We start from the raw sequence: 24,250 nt of genomic DNA on the forward strand, positions 1-24,250 counted from the left end.
TACATTTTAGTCGACTAAAATCTCCAGTACATTTTAGTCGACTAAAATCTCCAGTACATTTTAGTCGACTAAAATCTCCAGTACATTTTAGTCGACTAAAATCTCCAGTACATTTTAGTCAACTACAAATCGAATAGGTTTAGGTTAATTGTAATGCATTATTTAAACATTTCTCTAGCATTTCCAAATGAATTGTATACTCCTAGAGTAAAAAAAAATCTAATATGTTATAAGGTTTGAACACGCATAACAGGCACAGATTTAGCCATTGTGATATATAACTTCTTTATAAATAAAACCAAGTTTCATAAACAAACAGAAATATTGCTTTTTGACAAACCGAAGTGCAACTTTAAAATACAAAAAACTGTAAATTCCATTGGCTGTAATGTCATTGCACATTATACCTGAATATATTACGAACATTAAATAAATATTAGGGAAACATATAAGAAAAGCCTTTTTCTTCATTTTTTTAGTTTTCAGCAGCTTAGTAGATGCCCCTTACTTATGCTTTTGCGGTGGTGCACTACATGTTGAAACTTTAATGTGCTATTATTACAGGCTCTGGATGGAATTGTGTTGCCGATTTTAGAAATGGCCAGCAGAGGAGTGTTAATTTTGATGTCAATTTTTCAATTTAGTTTTAGTTAGTCTTATGACTAAAATGCCATTTTAGTTTTAGTCGTATTTAAGTCTTATGACTAAAATGCCATTTTAGTTTGTCTTATTTTAGTCATCTAAACTGTTTTAGTCGTATTTTAGTCGACTAAAATTGTGTTAATTTAGTCGACGACATTAACACTGCTCCCGACACTGGGGAGCTACAGTCCATTGAGGGAACCATGAATTCCAACATGTACTATGACATACTGAAGCAGAGCATGATCCCCTCGCTTCGAGACTGGGGCGCATGGCAATATTCCAACATAATGACCCCAAACACACCTCCAAGAGGACCTCTGCCTTGCTAAAGAAGCTGAGGGTAAAGTTGATGGACTGGCTAAGCATGTCTCCAGACCTAAACCCTATTGGATATCTGTGGGGCATCCTCAAACGGAAGGTGGAGGAGCACAAGGTCTCTAACATTCACCAGCTCCGTGATGTTATGCAGGAGTGGAAGAGGACTCCAGTGGCAAGCTGTGAAGCTCTAGTGAACTCCATGCCCAAGAGGGTTAAGGCAGTGCTGGAAAATAAAGACATTAATGAGTTTTTTTGAGGGGACAGCAAATTTACTCTGTTATACAAAGCTGTACACTCACTACTTTACATTGTAGAAAAGTGTCTTTTTTTTCAGTGTTGTCACATGAAAAGATATAATAAAATATTTACAAAAATGTGAGGGGTGTACTCACTTTTGTGAGATACTGTATATGTTTATATGATGCTAGCGCTGTTTTATTTCTTTCATGTTTACAAGTGATTCACGCTTGGTGCACAGCTGCTGCTAATTATTAACTGCCTTTTTTTTTTTTTTTTTTTTTTTTACTTCATTTTTTACCATAGCACAAGTATTTTTTTTTTTCCATATATTCTGTACATTTATGCTGTAAAAAAGCTGCTCAGTGAAAGGATCATTTCATCTGCTGGGCTGCCTACTATTATAGGCTTAAAGAAAAACTTGTCTTTTAATCGGCTATTGCCCATACGTGTGCAGCTATTGTGAGAGAAGGTCAGATAGTTGTGTTCTTAGATGAAATATTTTTGCACGTTTCCCCAGAATTGTGTATAATAAACATTGTTAGCAACTTATTTGTGTGGCAGGCACTTGCTGCATTCACCTTCTGGACAAAAAAAAAGCCGTTACTGTAATTGAACTCACATTTCTCCATCGTTCATTGACGGACACAGCTCCTGATCTTCTTAACCATTGGGTTATAATGTCCCCTACAGGAGTAGGACACTAGGCAGAAAAAAAGCTTTACGAACGCCTATGGGCAGTCCCAGTGGGTATACGCCCACTCTGAGCTATAGGCACTATAGATTTTTTTTCTGCCTAGTCAGGAGTAAGGACCTAGTTCCTTGCTGGGATCTTCAGTCCTGGCAATTTTTTTCTTTTTAATGTTCTTTTCTATTTTTCCTGTGAGAATCTACAATCAACTGCTGGACTGGGTGACGGGCTGGATATTTTCAAAAAAATCTGGTGTTTACCCCAGTCTGGCCAGCGAGCGCACGCTGTCCTCAGCACCGCGCTAGGTTGGCCGTGACGGGGGCTGGCCTGCGAGTTAAACGGCTTGCGAGGTCGCATATGACCTGGCCTCGGCCTGAGTCGCGGCGTTCCTCCTGATCGACAGCCCCCCATTTCGATGGAGAGGAGATTCTGTTTGGAGCGGTGCCCACCCTGTTCCTGGTATGGTAAGTAGCTGTCCTCCCTCTCCCCCTAGAGGGCTTTGGGGTGGACGTGGGCCTCTCCCTGGGACGGTCGGACCCCTGGGTTCTCCTCCTTCCCATGCAGCGCCCCCCCCTCTCTCAATGGTCCCTGCGGACACTTCGCCCCTCATCTGCCTACCCCCTCCTCCCCATGGGGGGGGGGCATACCACCTTTTCAGGTCGGTCTGGGGTGCTAAGCTGGCAGTGAAGAGGGCGACTGGACGATCGGCTATTGTGAGGGGGCTGTACCTGGTTGAGGCTCCTGCCAGACCCCCCCCCCCTTTTATGCTGGAATCATTTTTAGGGCTCTTGGGACCCCTCCTGGGCCCCCGGGAGCTGCGTGGTGCCGCCGTTTTCTTGTAGCCTGTGTGCTGTAGATTCGGCGGCCGTTTACTAGTGGTTTCCCATTGAGAATAGCGACGGCCATGACTGTGAAGCATATATGCGCAGTGGGAGCCTCTCCTTATCTCTTGGTACTGACTCCTGCTTCTTTCTTTTCCTGATCACTGCATGTGCGCAGATAGCCTGGTGCTGCGGTGCCTAATTGGTGGGTGGTGAGTTTGGTGGGGTTCTCTCCCTCTCTGCTATAGGATCTGTTGGTGCTCTGTGCCTGGCGACCTGTTGTGCTGCCAGCGTGGTGAGGGTGTCCCTAACAGTGTTTTTACACTTTTTTTTTTTTTGTGGCCCCCTTTTTCTCTTTCATTCATTTACGGACACAGCCCCTGGTATTCATAACCATTGGGTTATACTACCCCCTACAGGAGCAGGACACTAGGCAGAAAATAATTCTGGCTACACCCATGGGTATAGCCCTCTCTCTGCTATAGCCGCTCGGTTTTTTTCTGCCTAGTCAGGAGTAAGGATCTGTTTTTTCTTTCTGGGATCTTTATTCCTGGCAAAAATGTTTAGATCATTTTTTTTTCCTCCTGGATTCTTTTCCTGTGAGATCTACAATCAACTGCTGGATTGGGTGACGGGCTGAATAATCTAGATCCCGTGGTCACCCTGGTCTGACCAGCGAGTGTTCGCAGACCTCAGCTCCACGCTAGGTTGGCCTTGACATAGCCCTACTGCACGGGGGCTGGCCTGTGAGTTAAACTCCTCAAGGTTGCATACGACCGGGTCTCAGCTCAAGTTGCAGGGTTCCTCCTGGCCAACAGCACCCAATCCCCCCCCCCTTTCCATGGAGAGGGGTTCTGTCTAGAGTGGTGACCATCTGGTTCCTGGTATGGTGAGTAGCTGTGTGCCCCTCTTCAGGACGGTCGGACCCCTGGGTTCCCCTCCTTCCTGCAGGCACCCCCCCTGCCAAGTCCCCAACCCCCCCCCACCCACGCTGCGGCTGTTTGGGTGGTCTGACCACTTTCCAGAGATGGGGGCAGGGCGCTAACTGGCGAAGGAAGCTGGGGGGGTTTTTGCAGCCAGCGATCAACTGTGCAGAGGGGGGGTTGTACCTAAGGAGGCTCCAGCCAGGGCCCCCGTCATGCCTGGATCTGTCCTAGCGGCCTGGTCTCCCTCCTGGTTCCCTGTAAGCCATTTTTTTGTAGCCTGTGTGTTTCTATGCTCGGGTGCCATGTTTGTGGGTTGCCATTAGAAATATCGGCATCCATGACAGTGGAGCCCTGTGGGCGGCGATTTCGGAGGTGGGAGCCTCTCCTTATCCCTTGTGCTGATTCCTGGATTATTTTACTTCCTGATCACCGCATGTGTAGTGCAGATATCCCCCTGGTGCCTGTTTCTGTCGGTGGTGAGTCTGGTGGGGTCCTCTCACTCTCTACTGGGGATCGCTTGGTGCTTTGTGCCTGGCTATGGGGTAGTGCTGCCAGCACGGTGGGGGTTGTCCCTTAGCAATATTTTTACACTTTTTGTGGTGCCCCCCTGGTGACTCGGAGTCTTTGGAGACCGTTTCCCCACCTGATCCCCTCTGAGGCTGCGAGGCCCTCCGGGTCCCAACCATCCATCCATGCACTGACGACGGTCCCGTAGTCCCTTGTGTCCCAGGTGGAGGTGGCTTGCGGGCGACGAGCTAGCAAAAAGGCTCATCAGATTCTTAATCTGATTCGTAAGCCGCAGATGTGGGTCACCCTGTTGGGTCTGTAACCACGTGCCTTGAATCCTCTGATAGTGAGGATGATTCCTCCACGTCTGCAACCGCGCACAAAAAGGCGCTGGTGGATGCACTGATTGTATCTGTGCGTGAGACCCTGAAAATGGAGGACGCAGCTGACGCTGCTACGGAGGCGCAGGTGCCCTTTGGCTCTCACAAGCCATCCAAAGCGCCAAAGGCGTTTCCTTTCCTTGCCTATTTTGACAGAATTGTTGCTAAAGAGGGGGGAGGACCAAAGGGTCCCCGTGGGATCCTTGTGCGCTTTACTAGACGTCACCCCTATGAGGAGTTCCTTCTTAAGAAGTGGTCTGTGCCACCGGTGGTTTATCATCTGGTTTCCAGACCAAGTATTCACCATTGCCCTAGTGTCGCAAACTCTTGACAGCTCCCCCCCCCCTGCCTTTGCTGAGCTGGCGGACCAGCTGGTCCAGGGGCTGCAGTTTATCTGTGATGCCTCTTTGGATGCGGCTCGCCTCTTTTTTGGAAGTGTTCCTTCTGCGTGTTTTTTGGCTCAAGTGCTGGTCTGCGGATCAGACTTCAAAAAAGGCCTTGGCTGATCTTCCTTTTTCAAGGAGGTTGCCTGTTTGAAGCTACCCTGGATGACATCATTAAAGGTCTCACGGGGGGGAAAGAGTACTTCTCTTCCACAAGCTACTAAGGGCAAGGAACCTTGTCGTAGACTTGGGCCTTCCGCTGGGCTCATAAGAAGTTGGGCCATGCCTGAGGGTGTACTAACAAGGGCTCGAAGCCTTTCAGGCCCTCTTCTGGCAGATCCAAACCAACCTGGTCTGGCAAGCCAAGATCGGGCTTCTCCAGACCTGTGGACAAGGCTCCTTCTGCATGAAGGTGCACCTTCACCCGTTTTGGGGGGTGGGGGTACATCTTTGCTGGTTCCTGGACCCGTGGACTTCCCTGCTACAAGACAAGTGAGTCCACAAAATTATTTGGTCCAGCTATAAGATCGAGTTTCGCTCTTATCCCCCTGGTACCTTCACATTCCAATATGTGCCACTCACCAGCGTTTTCTCCGCTTTGCTGTAAGAGAGAGGCATTATCAGTTTGTGGCGTTACCCTTTGGTCTCGCATCTGCTCCTCTGGTCTTCACAAAAGTGTTAACCCCGGTGCTAGCTTAGCTACGCCAACGGGGGATCGCGGTATTAGGCTACTTGGACAATCTCCTTATGTGAGCGGAGTCTCCCTCTGCACTGGTGGAGAACCTGGAGATCACAATACAAACTTTACAGGAGTTAGATTCTTACTTTTCAGAAGTCTGCTCTGTTTCCGCCCACAGAGCTGGATTATCTGGGCCTGACTCTGGACTCGGCCTTAGCCAGAGTGCTCTGGACAAACTCCAGAAATTGTAGGCTGCATTTTGTCTCCTGCTGTCCAACAAATGTTCATCCCTTCTGACATGCATGCGGGTGCTGGGCCTAATGGTGTCTACTTTCGAGGCAGTTCCGTTGGCACAGTTCCACATGAGATCTCTGCAAAGAGATTCTGGTCAAATGGGACAAGAAGCTATAGACAGTCTGATCTGGCTGAGCCAGGGCACGAGAGGGTGGGGTCAATATCATCTGATTTACACCTTTCCCCCTCTCAAGCTTTTGCCAAGACTTGTGCTCAAGATCAAGGCAGAAGGGATTCCGGTCATCATAGTGGCTCCAGACTGGCATCGCCGATGTTCCTTGGAGACTTCCTCTCAGGGAAGATCTGCTGTCCCAAGGGCCAATCTTCAATTCTGCTTTACAGTCGCTGGCTTTAATGGCTTGGCTGTTGAAAGCCAGGTGCTGAATTTAGAGGTTTGACTGATTTAGTGATTCCTACACTGTTAAAAGCTAGAAAATTTACCTCTAGGAAGATCTACCATCGTACATGGAAGTCCTACATTGCGTGATGCGAGTCTCTTGGAGTTCATCCTCGCTCCTTTTCAGTGGCTCATATCTTGACCTTCAGCGGGATGTTGAGCAGTGCCTTGCTTTGCATACTATTAAGCGCCAGGCCTTTGGGGTCTTATTTCAATGACCATTGGCCACACTTTCCTTGGTGCATATTTTTATCCAGGGAGTTTTAACACTTGGCTCCTCCGGTGCGGTCTTCATTGCCGCCTTGGGACCTCAATTTGGTGCTTTTAGTCCTCCAGAAACGTCCTTTTTAAAATCTTGGGGAGGTTCCTCTGCTTTAGTTATCCCAAAGGATGGCTTTTTTGGTGACAATCCTTTCTCTGCGCAAGGTGTTCCGACCTGGCGGCGTTATCTTGACATTCACAGAGATAAGATGGTTCTTCACCCCTGTCCGTTGTTCCTTCCAAAGGTTGTCTCCGATTTTCATTTGAATGAAGACATTGTGCTGCCTTCCCTGTGTCCCTGGTCAAAACATCCTAATGAAATTTCCTTGCATTCCTTTGATGTGCTTCGGGCAATTAGGGTGTACCTGGCAGCTACGGAGTCTTTTAGGAAGTCAGACTCCCTATTTTTCCTCACGCACTGGCCTCTGGAGGGGTTGTACGCTTATGTTGCGACCATTTCCAGATGTATCAGACAGACGGCGTTTCAAGCCTATTCAGTTAAGGGTCCTTTCCCTGTTACAGCACACTCTTCTAGGGTGCTTAGTGCCTCCTTTGCCTTCTGTCATCAGGCATAAATAATGCAGGTTTGCAATGGGGCTACCTGATCGTCTGTGCAAGCACACCTTTACAAAATTTTATAAAGTGGATGTGTTGGCATCTGCGATTGCTTCCTTTGGCCCCAAGGTTTTGCAGGCTGCTGTTTAAGGGACTTGGTCCTCCTTGAGGGTGTGTTGTTTTTCCACGTGAGCTCCAGTTGTTCTTGGTTGAGCTCCATGTTACCTGGTTGGATATGGTTTAACCTTGGAGAATTTTTTTCTACTGTTCCCACCCCTCATGTTACACTGCTTTGGGACGTCCCAATGGTTAAGAAGTTTAGAAGCTGTGTACATCAATGAACGATAGAGAAAATGGGATTTTTGTCTTGCTGTAAAATCCGTTTCTCTGATGTTCGACGGACACAGCACCCACCCCTCTGTGGAGTTGGATCTCTTCTGACACTGCCTGTAACAAGACTGAGTACCAAATAGCAGAAAGAGGGAGTATACCCCCTGGGACTGCCCATAGGCGATCAAGCTTTTTTTTTTTTTGCCTAGTGTCCTACTCCTGTAAGGGGGGGGGGGTATAACCCAATGGTTAAGATGATCAGGAGCTGTGTCCGTCAGTGAACATCAGAGAAATTGATTTTACAGTAAGACAAAAATCCAATTTTTCCAGCAGGGCTGCTCTCACTGTGGAAGTATAGAGATTTGTTTAGCTAAACTTCACTTATAAAGTACCTTATTTCTTTTTCATTTCAGTTTTGGAAGGATATTGTTGATGACAATGAAGTTCGTGACCTCATATATGACAAAAGTAGATCTCAAGGTAGGCTGTCAGATACATCCTTGTGTATGGAATACTGTATGGAAGCACTGAAAGGTGCACCCTCTTAATCGTACAGGACACAGGCATAGTTTCAAACTTTGAGGTGGTTGGACACTAGCAAAGCTTTTGACAACAGGGCATCTTCCCTTGTACCTTTGCCCCACTGGGTCCTCAGTTGTTTGTTCTTGTCCTAAGGTGATGGACCTCCTCTCCCTTGTAAGGAAATCACTCTTAGCTTAAAGTGGAGCTTTAATGCAGGCAAAAATTATTGGCAAACGGGCAAGATTTTAAACCACTTCTGGACCAAGCCTATTTCTGAGACTTGTTGTTTACATGTTAAAATCTGTATTTTTTGCTAGAAAATTACTTAGCACCCCCAAACATATATATATTATTATTATTTTTTTTTTTTTTAGCAGAGACCCTAGAGAATAAAATGGAGACGGAATACTTTGTCACACCGTATTTGCGCAGAGGTCTTACAAACGCAATTTTTTTGGGAAAAAATACTTTTTTTGAATAAAAAAAAAATAAGGAAACTTAGCACAATTTTTTTCTATAATGTGAAAGGTATCAATTGACTCAGCGTAACATTATCTAACATGTCATGCTTCAAAATTGCGCATGCTCGTGGAATGGTGACAAACATTGGTACTTAAAAATCTCCATAGGCAACAGGTTACCAGTTTAGAGTTAGAGGAGATCTAGTGCTAGAATTATTGCTCTTGCGCTAACAATCGCGGCGATACCTCACCTGTATGGTTTGAACACCGTTTACCTATGTAGGCGCGACTTGCATATGCGTTCACTTCTGCGCGTGAGCACGGAGGGATGGGCGCCTTAATTTTTTTTTTTTTTTTACACTGTCCCTTAAATTTTGATCACTTTTTTCCTATTTCAAGGAATGTAAACATCCCTTGTAATATAAAAAAGCAGGATAGGTCCTCTTAATGTGAGATCTGGGGCCAAAGGCCCTCAGATCTCTCATTTACACTTTAAAGCAATAAAAAAGTATTTTAAGACAGTTGGGCGGAAGCGACGCCTGACATCGCTCAGGTCCTCCAAGGCCATAGAGAGGTCTTGAGAATTACCAAGGATCCATTATTTCCTATATCCTGTGCAGTGGTGCATATTCCAAAGCGTGATTAGCCCTATCCATGAGAGTGGAGGGCAAAAAGGTGGGGGTGAGTGTTCTAGCTGAGGGGAGTGGAGCACAAAGGTGGCGGACACTTTGTTGGTGTGTTTCCGTTCAGCTTACACTGGAATCTCACTGGATCATCACATATTACTATTCTCCTACTATTGGACTTTTAGTTATACATTGATTTATTCATGTGTGTTTCACTGGAATTTTTTCACTGATTTTTTTTTCACTTGATTTATTGTTCACTAATTTTGGGATTGGATTTTCAGTGATTATTTGCACACATATATTGATTCAATTGTTTATTTTGTTCATATATTGTGTGCACCTTTCTGAGTTGAGCGCTGCTAGGTGGGATTATTTTTATCTTTCACTTTTTTGGTCTATAGTAATTTTTAAATATCTAGAACTTCACTGGGATTTTGAGAATATGACACTGTTATGTCTGCTATGATGTAAAGGAAATAATACATTTTATATATTTTTATATATATATATATATATATTCAATATTTAAAGCTATATAGTCCTGTGGTGATCCAGTGACATGTATGCCCAGGTATTTATTAGATCTAACACTGTCCAGGGAAGATTTGTCCCAGGTATTCTTTAGGCTTAAGGTGGATGTAAACCCTCACTATGCCCAGTGAAGTGAACATCCTCAGATGATACACAGACCTGAAACAAATCTCCCTACATAAGTTTTGTTTGTCTGCTGTCTTCAGCTTTTGACACTGTTTAGAAAGTGAACATTTTGTTAGAATTTTTACTTCCTTTTCCAGAACTAGGTGTGGAGTCTGGGCATACACTGTTTGACAGCTGATTGGAGGAAAGGCACACCCCCCTCCACATAAGACTGGGGAAGGAAGAAACAGGCAGAGCTATGCTGTGAATAGACCAGCTCTCTGCTATTCTATCTTTATGCACCCACCCGACACAAATTTCAAGCTGCTTTTATCTCCTGTGTGGGAGAACTTTTCAGAAGTTATGCTAATAACAGAGCAACAGACAGGGAGATTAGGGTTTTGGAGAGAGATAATTAAACACTACCGATTATGTGCCTAGGTCAAACTCCATGAATAGTATTTACATTCACTTAAAGAAGTTTCCAAACTTAATGGTCTGTAAAACTGCTGCCAATGAGGGACCAGAATCTTCAAAATGTAGTATGTCAGTCACATACATCCTATTTTATTTGACAAAGTCCCCCACTGTAGCCCTTGTATGGAAAAGCTAGGCCATATAGATATTATTCTTAATGGTTCTGTGCTAGGGCGTACAAAAGTGGGGAAATGGGGCAACCTTTGCATGTTCCCCTAAACGGGAAAAGCCTCAGAGACCTAAACAGTAGCTGATACTTGGAACCTGGTACAATAGTTGCAACCACTTGATAAATTTGAGTCTAACATTATAAAGTCTTAAACACTGCCAAAGATAGCACTTCTCCACTAAATTGAAAGCTTTGGCCTTATCAAATGTTACTATAATCCTTGTGCCACTACAACTATTCGTACAAATCCAGTATTGAAGGTGGTATTTTTAATTGGCATAAATCCAGTTTGGGCGAGGTGAATTAAGGTTTAAGATAACTTGAGAAAACTTAAAGCCAACACCTTTGCTAGAATTGTCCTCCTGTAAAAGAGATTAGTCTATAACAGTGGAACTCCAAACTTTTTATACAAAGGACCAGTTTACTGACGTTCAGCAGACTTTAGGGAGGCCAGACTGTGGACATTGGGAGTAGAAAATGTCCCAGCATAAGTGGGAGTAAACATTGCCACATCTTTAGTGTCAATGAGAAGAATTGTGCCCCCCTCATTGGTGTAAGTGAGAGGAACTGCGCTCCCTTGTTGGTGTCATTGGGAGGAACTGTGCCCCCTTGTTGGTGTCTCTGGGAGGAACTGTGCCCCCTTGTTGGTGTCTCTGGGAGGAACTGTGCCCCCTTGTTGGTGTCTCTGGGAGGAACTGTGCCCCCTTGTTGGTGTCACTGGGAGGAACTGTGCGCCCTTGTTGGTGTCATTGGGAGCAACTGTGCCCCCCTTGTTGTCATTGGGAGCAACTGTGCCCCCCTTGTTGTCATTGGGAGCAACTGTGCCCCCCTTGGTGTCATTGGGAGCAACTGTGCCCCCCTTGGTGTCATTGGGAGCAACTGTGCCCCCCTTGGTGTCATTGGGAGCAACTGTGCCCCCCTTGGTGTCATTGGGAGCAACTGTGCCCCCCTTGGTGTCATTGGGAGCAACTGTGCCCCCCTTGGTGTCATTGGGAGCAACTGTGCCCCCCTTGGTGTCATTGGGAGCAACTGTGCCCCCCTTGGTGTCATTGGGAGCAACTGTGCCCCCCTTGGTGTCATTGGGAGCAACTGTGCCCCCCCTTGTTGGGGTCAATGGATAAAATGGAGCTCCAAGGGCCAGATAAAAGCAAGCAAAGGTCCATTTCCAGCCCCTGGACCACAGTTTGGAGACCATTGGTCTAAAAGAGTCTGGGAAAAGTGGGTTCTTACCAGATTTAGGAATTAGAATAATTAGGACTCCTCGCATTGAGTTGGGGCAACACTGTTACATTGAATATACTATGGAATAAGTCTTAAAAGTTTGGGGGCCAAATTTTTGAGATATATTTGTTACCGGTGAACCATCAATGCCTGGGACTTTGGCTTGTGCAATTGTGCAATGGGTGTGGTAAGTTCATCACCGGAAAGTGGTGCGTGTAAAAGAGATCTGTTCCTCAGTCAATTGTGGAAACACGGTATGTGCAAGAATGTGAACTATCTTGCGCTCAGAGTATATTACAGTTAAGGAGTAAAAATTGTGCAAAACTCAGAAGTGATTAGCATAGGTTTGGTGACAAGACTGCTGTTAGGTAGGTGCCTGCAAAGTGAAAGGTGATAATCAAGGGGGCCGGAAATCCTTATAGGCCAGATAGACTGTAATAAGTGGATTTCTCATGGTACTTTATATTTATAAATGTGGTGTTGGTCAGTTACTGACTTTTAATATGTGTGTGTGTAGCTCATAAAATTAGAATATCATCAAAAGTTTATTTATTTTAGTAAATTCAAAAAGTGAAACTTACATATTTTATATAGATGCATTACACACAGAGATGCATTTCAAGCATTTCTTTCTTTTTAATTTTGATGATTATGGCTTACAGCTAGTGAAAATCCAAAATTCAGTATCTCAGAAAATTAGAACAGTACATAAGACCAATAAAAAATAAATAAATAAATCAGTACAGATATGTTGGCTTACTGAAAAGTATGTCCATGTACAGTATAGTATGAACTCAATACTTGGTCGGGGCTCCTTTTGAATGAATTACTGCATCAATGTGGCATGGCCTGGAGGCGATTAACCTGTGGCACTGCTGAGGTGTTGTGGAAACCCAGGTTTCTTTTATAGCGGCCTTCAGCTCATCTGTATTGTCTGGTGTCTCTCATCTTCCTCTTGACTCAAAAAAGGCGAGTCAGGCGAATTTGCTGGACAATCAAGCACCGTGATACCATGATCATTATCACTTGCCGACCGGCCGCCGTACTTTTACTGCGGCAAGTCTGCTCTATCCCGTGAAACAACGTACCTGTACGTCGTCTTGCGGGACGGCTAGTGCGCATGCACCGATTGGCCACAGTGAGCCAATCAGCGGGTCCATAGGACGTGAGGCCCCTCAGGCACCCGCTATCGGCCCCCATGGAGACAGAACGGCGGTCTGCTGATGTAAACACGGCAGAATGCTGTTTTGTCAGTGATGAACACAGGGATCCTGTGTTCCTCTTATTTAGGGACAGAAAAGCATCCCCTAGGGACACACTTAACCCTTTGATCACTCCTGGTGTTAACCCCTTCCCTGCCAGTGTTACTGTAATAATGTCACTGGTCCCCCCTAAAGTGTCCGGTGTCCCATCTGTCCGCCGCAATGTTGCAGTCCCGCTAAAAATCGCTGATCTCCGCTGACCTCCGTAAAAAAAATAAAAGAAAAAAACAAAAATCTTTACCCTAGTGTGTGATCGCTTTTGCGCAAACCAATCAGTATACACTTATTGGGATTTTTTTTAGTCAATATGTAGCAGAATACATATCGGCCTAAAATTATGATAACATTTAATTTTTTTCATTTTTTTTTCATTGGGAATGTTTTATATCAGAAAGTAATAATTTTCTTTTCTTTTTTCAGAATTGTCGCTTTTTAGGTTTATAGCGCAAAAAATAAAAATACCACCAAAAGAAAGCTCGATTTGTGGGGGAAAAAAAGGACAATGTTTTTTGGGTACAGCGTCGCACTACCGCACAATTGTCAGTTAAAGTAACGCAGTGCCGTATCTCAAAAAAATGGCCTGGTCATTAAGGGGGTAAAGGAGCCAGGTGCAGACAGCCAGAAGAACACCACACACTCCCTCCACCTTCCAGAGTGGCCTCTCACCTTAATGAATATAATACGGGCATTGCACACATGAACAGATCACTGGCTCCGACCTCTTGTCAAACGATGGAAAGGGCAATCTCCCGTTCAACATAAGCCTGCTCCACTTAAAGGCTAAACCCTCCTGTATGTCTCCCCAATGCAAGGGTAAGGAAGGAAAGAGATGCCAGGATAGTGTAATAAAGTCTTTAATCAGGCTAAAAACATATGACAGAGTGGCCTCTTACTTGAATAGATGGACATCGGGCATAAAACAGCAAACAGACCGGGACAGCGAGACAGACTCGGTGTCACTCGGTCTCCTCCGTGCCAGCGGGTGACGTCAGACGCTAAGGTTCCTCCTCCCTCCGCACGCGTATCGCCTCCGTGGGTGGAGGCTTCGTCAGCGATGAAGAGGATTGGTCCAACGTCACCATATAAATACACACCCCCTAATCTGATTGGCCGGTCATTTCTGAAACGTTCCTATAGTTACCCTAACTCCGGAACTAGAAAAAAATACCGGCTCAGGATTGCAGACGATCCCGGATATGGCTACATATAGAATGGGAGGAAGCAAATCCCCTCTCACCCTCCGGGCTACTAAATAACCTCCCCAGAGCCAATTCATTAGCAGGATAAGGATGGATAGTATAAAATCAAATATGCTATATTAAAAAGTATATATATATATATACACATAATAGCGTGTGACGCCATATACCCGTTGGCACGGAAGTTACATAAATATATAAAACCATGCATATTCAAACCCTAAAATACTAATAAAAGCACTAAAACACTGCACATACATATAAAAGAGAAAAGCAATAATTTATCGGTCAGAAATAAAACAATTTAGATCAAAATCCGTGTTTAAACCCCTCGGTACGGAAACCTTCGTCTCATAAATCCAAAAAGATTCTCTCTTACTAAGTTGACGGATATAGTTGCCGCCCCTCCAATGTTTTTTAACTTTTTCAATGCCCCAGAATTTCATATCTTTGGGGTCTTTATTGTGAAAGTTTTTAAAATGCTGGTACAAAAAAATGGGGTGATTTTCCTTTTCTGATGCACCTAACATGTTCCGCTAGTCTTACTTGGAGGGCTCTTGAGGTCCTACCCACGTATTGTAAACCACAGCCACATTCAATCACATATACGACCCCAGTGGTCGCACAGGTAATAAGGTCATTGATCTTATATTCCCTTCCTGTCGCTTGGGCCACAAAATCCTTCCTGCGTTCTATATTCTTTTTAGCAGAACGGCACACAATGCATTTACCACATGCATAAAAACCCTTCAAAAAGGCAAACAATTTGTGTGCCTCCACTGGAGGGTCCACTACTCCTTGGGCTAATATATTCCTCAAAGTGGGAGCCCGTTTGTAAACAAAACGTGGTTTTTCTGGGAGATAGTCGCATAACACCCGATCTTGCATCAGAATGGGCCAATGCTTGTTGAAAATACTTTCAATCTTTTTGTATTGAATGTTATAATCTAGAACAATCCTTACTTCACCCTTTGGTGCTACTCGTTTAGGGCCACTACTTAATAACGTGTTACGGTCAATCTCTTTAACACTTGTAAGGTCCCTAGATAATCTCTTTGTTGTAACCTTTCTGTAGAAACCTTTCGGATAAGACATTAGCCTGTTCCGTATAATCTACTTCTGAGGAACAATTGCGTCTTAGCCTAACAAACTGTCCCTTCGGAATATTACAAAGCCATGAGGCATGATGGCAGCTGTCTAGAGGGATGTACACATTTCTGTCTGTTGGCTTGAAGTGGTTACTAGTCGTAAACCCACTAGTTCCCTTGGAGATGACCAGATCCAGGAAAACTACACTAGTGGTACTAATGTTCCATGTGAGGACTATGTTCTTATTATTGTCATTTAGTTTGCTCATGAATGACTCAAGTTGACCCATTTCCCCATTCCACACAAGGAACACGTCATCGATGTACCTTTTATAGCACACCAATTCGGGGGGACGGTCATGGAACACCACCTCCTCCTCCCAGTGGGCCATAAATAAATTGGCCACACTGGGAGCGAAACGGGCGCCCATGGCCACACCTCTTTTCTGGAGGTAATAGTTGTTGCCATACCAAAAGTAGTTTTTTGAGAGGCAAAAGAATAAACTACTTAGGAGAAAACTCCTAAGTTTCCTAGGAAGGCTAGCTGTAGCAAAAGCCCACTTAACTGCTGCCTCTGCTTCCTCATGATCTAGGATAGTGTACAGCGAACCTACGTCCGCTGTAACTAAAATAGAGTTAGAGGTGCAGGGCACATCTTGCAAAAGTTGGATAATGTGCTTAGTGTCTTTAAGGTAGGCTTCCGTAGACACTACTAATGGTTGAAGGTGCACATCGACATATTGGCCCAACCGGGATGTCATGGAGTCGATGCCGTTGACAATTGGTCTACCCGGTGGGCGTTCCCTGTCTTTGTGCACCTTCGGTAAACAATAAATGATAGGAGTTCTGTAGAAAAGTGGGTCCAAATAGAGAGACTCTTGTTAAGGACTCCCTTATGTTTGCCTGACTCAATAAGTTTACTCAACTCCCCTTTATATTTCAAAGAGGGGTCACTTCTTAATAGTTCATACGTATCGCCATCAGCTAATAAGCGGTTCATCTCTTCATTGTAATACTGCCTACTCAATACTACCAGACCGCCGCCTTTATCGGCAGGTCTGATCACAATTCTTTTGTTATCTTCAAGTGATTTGATACCTGCTTTGATGTATTGTGGGTCCGATATCCTTTTGACCTTCAGACTCTCCAGGTCCTTACAGACCATATTTTTAAATACATCAATGAATTTATTGTTTTTATTGGGAGGGTTAAATACTGATTTTTTACGCAAATTAGAACTTGGCATGCCTGTGCTCGATGAACTAGTTAGTGCAGAGGAATCTGTCTTTGTTGTATTCTTAAGGATAGGGTTGGACAAACAATATTTTTTCACGTTAATTGTCCTGACAAATTTCTGAATATTAACGTACGTCTGAAATTTGTTCAGGTTACGTGTTGGAGCAAACTTGAGTCCCTTATCTAAGGTTTTAAGCTCTTCAACTCCTAATGTCACTCCACTCAAATTGTAAATCCCTGCCCCTAACAGGATCTTTTTTCTTTGGATCCTCCTGCCTCCTCTTTTTCCCCTCTGTTTCTTTTGGTTGGTTTGCTCCCTGGTGTTACCTGTGTCGGGCCTCTCCACCAGTTGTCCATTTGTTTCTGGGATGGAGGAAGGGGGGGGTAGCCAACTGCCTGTCCCCCCCCGATTCCCTAAAAAAGCCCCATTCCCGTGAGGCTCACTCAGGGGTTCAAACCTATTCTGGGTGGTTACCTGTGAGGGCAGTGGATAGTTTGCTCTATTAGGGTAACCACCTCTCTGGACGTTAGGTTTCCATCCTTTCCCCCTTCCTCGAGCGGGGGCTTGCCAACCGGAGTATTGGGGATACTGTGCCGGGGGTCTGGGGGAAGAATAATTATGAGGGTAATCATTATAATAATGGTTATCCTGTCCTCTCCTGGGAGTATTATTATTCCTCCCCCCTACCTCCTTTGCCTCCTCTTTTCTTTCCCCTATTACCTGATCTGCCCCTATTATCAAATTGGTATACAGGGGTGGAGGGTGCTCTCCCGTACCCAGCTTGTGGATTCCTAATTGGAGGAACAGGGGTCATAGGGGGGGGGGTCATCCCGTTGACCACCCTCCTTCTCTTCCATAGGGGCACTAATAGGGGGATTTTTTTGCCACTTGAAGATATCATTTCTTTGGAAATCCTCCCAATCCCTTAGGAATTTCTTCTTTTTCTTGTTCTGGGTGTCATTATCCCATTTAATCAGCCTATTCTGAAGGGTCCCAGAACATTTAGTAAACTCTTCTTTATCTTTAAAGGGTTCCAATGCCGATTGGATCTCTTTAATTTGGGCGTCAATAATTTTGAGTTTACGACGTTTCCTCATCAGCAGAAATTCTAACAATTGTTCTCCCTTTTTAAGGAAGAATTCTCTCCATTCGCTATAGGATTCTTCATCTAATAAACCGTCATTGGGTGGGACATCCCACCTCAGACGTCTAGGGATTAATTTGTTCTTGATGTAATATTCAAAGGTGGTGATATCCCACCGTCCCGGTCTGTTTGCTGTTTTATGCCCGATGTCCATCTATTCAAGTAAGAGGCCACTCTGTCATATGTTTTTAGCCTGATTAAAGACTTTATTACACTATCCTGGCATCTCTTTCCTTCCTTACCCTTGCATTGGGGAGACATACAGGAGTGTTTAGCCTTTAAGTGGAGCAGGCTTATGTTGAACGGGAGATTGCCCTTTCCATCGTTTGACAAGAGGTCGGAGCCAGTGATCTGTTCATGTGTGCAATGCCCGTATTATATTCATTAAGGTGAGAGGCCACTCTGGAAGGTGGAGGGAGTGTGTGGTGTTCTTCTGGCTGTCTGCACCTGGCTCCTTTGGAATACATTGGGAATTCTTGCACTGAAGGACTATCACACCTTTTATCTGATCCTGCATTAGTTTCTTTCCAATGGACTGTGCATGTGTCATTTGTTTTACTATTGTCTATTTTATTTAGTGTTTCAGAGAGCGCTGCACTGCCTATTGTTTTATATCTTTGTCACCCTGGTTTGTTTCTGTGCCTGTTTTAGTGTTCAGCTGCTAGTAGTTAGGGAGGAGCGCTGATATTTTCATCATTGTTTCATTAAGGGGGTAAAACCAGGTGTTGGTACTTTTGGCAGTGTGGGCAGGTGCCAAGTACTGCTGAAAAATTAAATCAGCATCTCCATCTAGCTGGTCAGCAGAGGGAAGCAGGAGGTGCTCTAGAATTTCCTGGTAGAGGGTTGCGCACTGACTTTGGACTTAAAACACGGTGGACCCACTCCAGCAGATAACATGGCTCCCTAAATCATCACTGACTGGAAAATTCACACTGGATCTCATGCAACTTGGATTCTGTGCCTCTTCAATCTTTGTCCAGACTTTGTGGGACCTTGATTTCCAAATATAATGCAAAATTTTCCAGTCAGTAGTGAGTGAATTGAATTACTGAAATTAACTTTTGTATGATTTTCAAACTTTTTGAAGGGGGGTGTGTCTGTGTGTGTCATATATATGTATATATGTCCCATGAGGCATTGTACGACTGACTGTTACAAGCATGACTCTCAGGGGCATTATGGGACTTGAAGTTGTGCCACAGCTGGAGGGCTGCAGTTTGCCCACCCCTGATCTAGTGAATGCAGGCTTTTTTTTTTTTTTTTTTTTTTGAGTGAAGAAAGGTTAATCGGGTACATATTTCTGTGGTCTGTGTTTCTGTTAGGTATTTTTCCCATATGGTTACCAATGAACCAAAAGTGGAGGGAAATCTACCTAACAGACACGCACAGTACTCAGGATCTGACAGAGGTATTATTTACACACACACACATTATATATATATATATATATATATATATATATATATATATATATATATATATATATAATGTGTGTGTATGTGTATGTATATATATATATATATATATATATATATATATATATATATAATGTGTGTGTATGTGTATATATATATATATATATATATATATATATATATAATTTTATTTTTTTTGGCTCACATTATAACTGTGGAAGATATATGGTATATTGTGGGCGTTACAAAGTACATCTTTTCTTTGGTATGAATAGGACAGTAAAATATGCTGTACTAATGAATCATGTGATGTCTTAATTTTTTTTTTACATTTCTTTTCTTTGTTTTTTACCTCCAGAAGGTACATCTCCGGAGTCTTTATGGGACTCACTATTTCATCCACCTCGGAAGCTGGGTATAAATGACATTGAAGGACAACGTGTTCTACAGATCGCAGTCATTTTGCGAAATCTTTCATTTGAGGAAAGCAACGTAAAACTTTTGGCAGCTAATCGGACTTGTCTCCGTTTCCTATTACTATCTGCTCATAGTCACTTTATTTCTCTACGGCAACTTGGTCTTGATACGTTGGGAAATATTGCAGCAGAGGTGAGAAAACAAATGTGAATGTTCCATTTTTAAAGTAATGTTTTTGTAGCTTGCAATATGGCTCCCTTTCTTAACCACCTCCAGCCCCTCGTATAGGGAAATGACGGCGGGTGGGATCTCCCCTTGTTCTGGGACGATGTCCTATGACGTCACCCTAGTCACTGCCCTTGCGTGCCCTCGAGGCCATGCAGTGCGGCAATCGCACCCCCAATCTTAGGGAAGAGCTGATGACGCAGCTCTTTACCTATTGGATCATGTGTCCAATCACAGCCGGTAACATGTAAATGCAGAAGTGCTGTTTATTGGCTCTCCTCGCCTCACACTGAAAGAGTGTGAGGCGAGCTGATCAGCGGCATCTCCTTGCAGAGAAGACAGGGCCCTGATGACAGTGCTGCCTATCAGTGCCCATCAGTGCGGCATATTGGTGCCACCTAATCAGTGCCCATAAGTGAAGGGAAAAAAATTACTTTTCTCTTTCGTTCATTGACAGACATAGCTCCTGGTTCTCTTAACCATTGGGTTATACTGCCCCCTACAGAAGTAAGACACTAGGCAGAAAAAGTCTGGCTACGCCCCAGTCCCAGGGGGTATAATCCCTCTCTCTGCTATAGGTACTGAGTTTTTTCTTTTTTTTTTCTGCCTAGTCAGGAGTAAGGACCTAGTTCCTTGCTGGGATCTCTGGTCCTGCCAATTTTTTCTTATTAGGTAGATTTTTTTTTTTTTTTTTCCTGTTGGTTTTTTTTTTGTGAGATCTACAATCATCTGCCTGACTGGACGACAGGCTGGATAGTCTAGATCCAGTGGTCACCCCAGTCTGGCCAGCGAGCGCGCGCAGACCTCTGCTCTGTGCTAGGTCGGCCGCGACATAGCTTCATCGAATGGGGCTGGCCTGTCAATTAAACTCCTCGAATGGTCGCATACCACCGGGTCTCGGCCTGAGTCGCAGCATTCCTCCTGGCCCGACAGCCCCCCATTTCGATAGAGAGAAGGTTCTGTCTGGAGCGGTGCCTGCCTGGTTCCTGGTATGGTAAGTAACTGTCCCCCCCTCTCCCCCTGGAGGGTTTTGGGGTGAATGCGGGCCCCTCCATGGGACAATCAGACCCCGGGGATTCCCTCCTTCACGTTAGGAATCCCCCTCATAGGTCTGGTGGTCCTTGTGGTCCATATCGCCCCCCCCCCCCTTCACTGATGCCGGGGGTGGGGCTGGGTTGGGGGGCAGAGTGCTGTGCTGGTAATAGGGGGGACTGCCAGCCACCAAGCGATCGGCTGTGAGGGAGGGTTGGGGGCTCCTGCCAGGGTCCCCCCTCCCTTCCTGCCTGTGCCATTTTCTGAGGCCTCGGGATCCCTCCTGGGTCCCTGGGAGCCTTGTGGTGCCGTACAGGGCCGCAATTTTCTTGTCTGTGTGCTCAATGCACGGTGGCCATGTTTGTGTAGTCCAGCGTCCATTTTTTCGTGGTTTGCCATGGAAAATAGCGGCGGCCATGACAGTGTAACCCTCTGGACGGCGATTTTGGCTGTGGGTGCCCCTCTTCATCCCCTGGTGCTGATTCATGGATCTTTTCATTTCCTGCAGGTTCTCCTGGTGGCTGCGGTGCCTAGTTTTTGCGGGGTAGGGAGTTTGTTGGGGTCCTCTGCCTCTCTGCTGAGGATTGATTAGGTGCTCTGTTACTGGCGGCCTATAGGTGTTGCTGGAGCGATGGGGGTTGTCCCTTAGCAGTGTTTTTACACCTTTTTGTGGGGTTACCCTGGTGACTCTTGGAGTCTATGGAGCACATCTCCCCACCTGATCCCCTCTCTGGGGCTGCGGGGGCCCTCCAAATCCTATCCATACATCAATGCACTGTGTCCCGGGTGGAGGTGTTTTTTTGGGCAACGGGCTTGCATAAAGCGCCCCCCGCCTTCCCCTTCCTCATCTGTCTTATCAGATCCTAAATCTGATTTGGCCGCCGCGGATGTGAGTCACCCTGCTGGGTCCTCGACCACGCGCCCGGTATTCTCCGATAGGAGGATTCCTTCACTTCTGCAACCAGAATTCCAGGTGAAGAGTTCCCAGCCTTTAAGGACCTGGCTGACAGGAAGGCGGAGGCTGTGGCCTGCAATATCTACACCTTGGCTGGTTTGGCACTGAGAACGATATTCACCATTGCCCTGGTGTCGCAGATTCTTAACGGAATGGGCTAGGCTTTTGCGCTGTGACCTGGAGAGGGAGTAGCTCCCCCCAGTCTTTGCTGAGCTGGCGGACCAGCTGGCCCGGGGGCTACAGTTTCTGTGATGCCTCTTTGGATGCGGCTCCCCTAGTCGCTAGGCTGTCTGTTTCAGCAGTGGTCCTTCTGCGTTTCTTTTGGCTCAAATGCTGGTCTGCGGACTAGACTTCTAAAAAGGCCTGACTGATCTTCCCTTTCAAGGAGATTGCCTGTTTGGTGCTACCCTGGATGACATCATTAAAGGTCTCAAAGGGGGTAAGAGTACCTTTCTTCCGCAGGCTACTAAAGGCAAGGACCCTTGTCATAGATGTGGGCCCTCCTCCTCGGCTCATAAAGTTTTTTTCGTCCCTCAGGGTCAACTGTCAAGGGATCAAAGCCCTTCAGGGCCTCCTCTGGAGGATCCAAGCAAACTTGGTCTGGCAAGTTGAGAGCGGGCTTCTCCAGACACGCAGACAAGACTCTTTCAGCATGAAGGTGGGCCCTTCTGTGAGCAGAGTCACCTACTGCTCTGGCGGAAAACCTGAAAATCACCATACGAGCTTAAGGGAGTTTGGCTGGATTCTGAATTTTTAGGAGTCTGCTCTGGTTCCGTCCTCAAAGCTGGACTATCTGGGTCTTACTCTGGACTCAGCCTTAGCCAGAGTGCTCCATCCTCTGGACAAACTCCAGAAACTGCAGGCTGCAATTCCTCCTGCTGTCCAGCAGATGGTCATGTCCCTGGACTTGCATGCCGATGCTTGGCCTGATGGCGTTTACCTTTTGAGGGGGTTCTGTTTGCACAGTTCCATACGAGGTCCCGGCAAGGGAGAGTCTGGCCAACTGTGACAAGAATATGCAGTCTCTAGACAATCAGATCCGGCTGAGCCGGGGAACGAAAGAGTCCCTGATATGGTGGCTTTGTGCTTCGGCTGGGCAAATCCTTCCTCCCCTTGTATTGGACAGTGGTCACCATGGATGCCAGCCTCTCCGGCTGGGGAGGCGTCCTCTGCAGAAATTCTGCTCAGGGGCTCTGGACACTGGACGAGTCCAGACTACCGATCAATGTCTTGGAACTCCGAGCAATCAGACTGTGCCTGGAACATTGGACAGATCATCTTCAGGGGTGTCTAGTGCGCATTCAATCGGACAATGCCACGGCTGTGGCTTATGTCAATCACCAGGGGAGCACAAGAAGTGTCCTGATGGCTCTAGAGGTAGCCGGCATTCTAAGGTAGGCAGAACGGTTCGTTCCAGCCCTCTCCACACTACACATTCCAGGGGTGGAAAGCTGGCAGGTGGATTACCTCAGTCGGCAAGCGCTGGACCAAAGGGAGTGGTTCCCTTCATCCGGAGGTGTTTCATCAGTTGTGTCTCCAGTGGGGCATCCCCGGGGTGGATCTGTTGGCTCAACAGAAAGGTGCAGAGGTTTGTGGCTCGGTAACTGTATCCTCTGGCAGACACCACAGATGTGCTGGTGGGCCCGTGGCGTCAGTATTGTCTGAATTACCCCTTCCCTCCTCTCAAGCTTCTGCCAAGACTTCTACGCAGGATTGAGGCAGAAGAGATTCTGGTCTTTCTAGTGGCCCTGAAATGGCCTTGTCGGACTTGGTACGCCGATCTGGTGTGGCTGGTTGCCGGCGTTCCTTGGAAGCTTTCTCTCAGGGAGGATCTGCTGTCCCAAGGACCAATCTTCCATCTTTACAGTCACTGGCTTTGACGACTTCGCTGTTGAATGCCAGGTGCTGATGGATAGAGGTTTGTCTGAGTCGGTGATTAAACGCTGTTAACAGTTAGGAACATCTACCATCATACATGAAAGGCGTACATAGCGTGTTGTGAGTCTCTTGGGGTTCATCCTCACTCTTTGTGGCTCGTATCGTGACCTTCCTTCAACGGGGGTTAAGCAGAAACTGACCTTGGGTATCAACTGCCCTTGGCCACATACTTCCTGGTATGTACTTTTCTTCAGGGAGTTAGGTACTTGACCCCTCCAGTGCGCTCTCTGTTGCCGCCCTGGGACCTCAATTTGGTGCTCTTGGTCTTCCAAAAGCCTCTTTTGAGAATCTTCTGAGGAGCCCCTGCTTAAGCTGTTCCAGAAGGTGGCCTTTTTGGTGGCTATCACCTCTGCGTGCTGGGTGTCTGAATTGGTGGCGTTATCCTGTCATTATTCTTGGTAGTTCAGAGATAAGGTGGTTCTTCTATGTCCGTCATTCCCTCCTCAAGTTGTCTCTGATTTTCATTTGTCCTAGGCCAAAATATCCAAAGGAAATTGCTTTGCATGCCTTGGATGTGGTCTGGGCAATTAGGGTATAACTGGCAGCTACAGAGTCATTTAGGAAGTCAGACTCACTATTTGTGCTCACAGATGAGCCTAGGAAAGGGTTGTCCGCTTCCTCTGCAACCATTTCCAGATGCATCAGACAGACAGTGGTTCAGGTCTATTCCATCAAGGGTCAGGTTCCTCCTTTCCTTGTCAAGGCGCATTCTACTCGGGCGCTTAGTGCCTCCTGGGCCTTCCGTCAGGCGTCAGTGATGCAGGTTTGCAAGGCCTGGTCATCGGTGCACACTTTCAAA

The 24,250-nt window shown here is 45.9% G+C and overlaps 1 protein-coding gene across 1 annotated transcript in view; it reads left to right on the top strand.

Moving 5' to 3' along the window:
* ARID2 (AT-rich interaction domain 2) overlaps positions 1-24,250 on the top strand; it is a 228,330-nt gene that overhangs the window by 106,486 nt on the left and 97,594 nt on the right. Inside the window, exons 7-8 of the mRNA XM_082255320.1 lie at positions 7,838-7,904; positions 19,243-19,493. Coding sequence (XP_082111446.1) covers positions 7,838-7,904; positions 19,243-19,493 — 318 coding nt within the window. The remainder of the gene's footprint in view (positions 1-7,837; positions 7,905-19,242; positions 19,494-24,250) is intronic.

Source organism: Pelophylax lessonae (assembly GCF_965119305.1).
Source record: "Pelophylax lessonae genome assembly, chromosome: 4".
In the NCBI taxonomy this organism is placed as follows: Eukaryota; Metazoa; Chordata; class Amphibia; order Anura; family Ranidae; genus Pelophylax; species Pelophylax lessonae.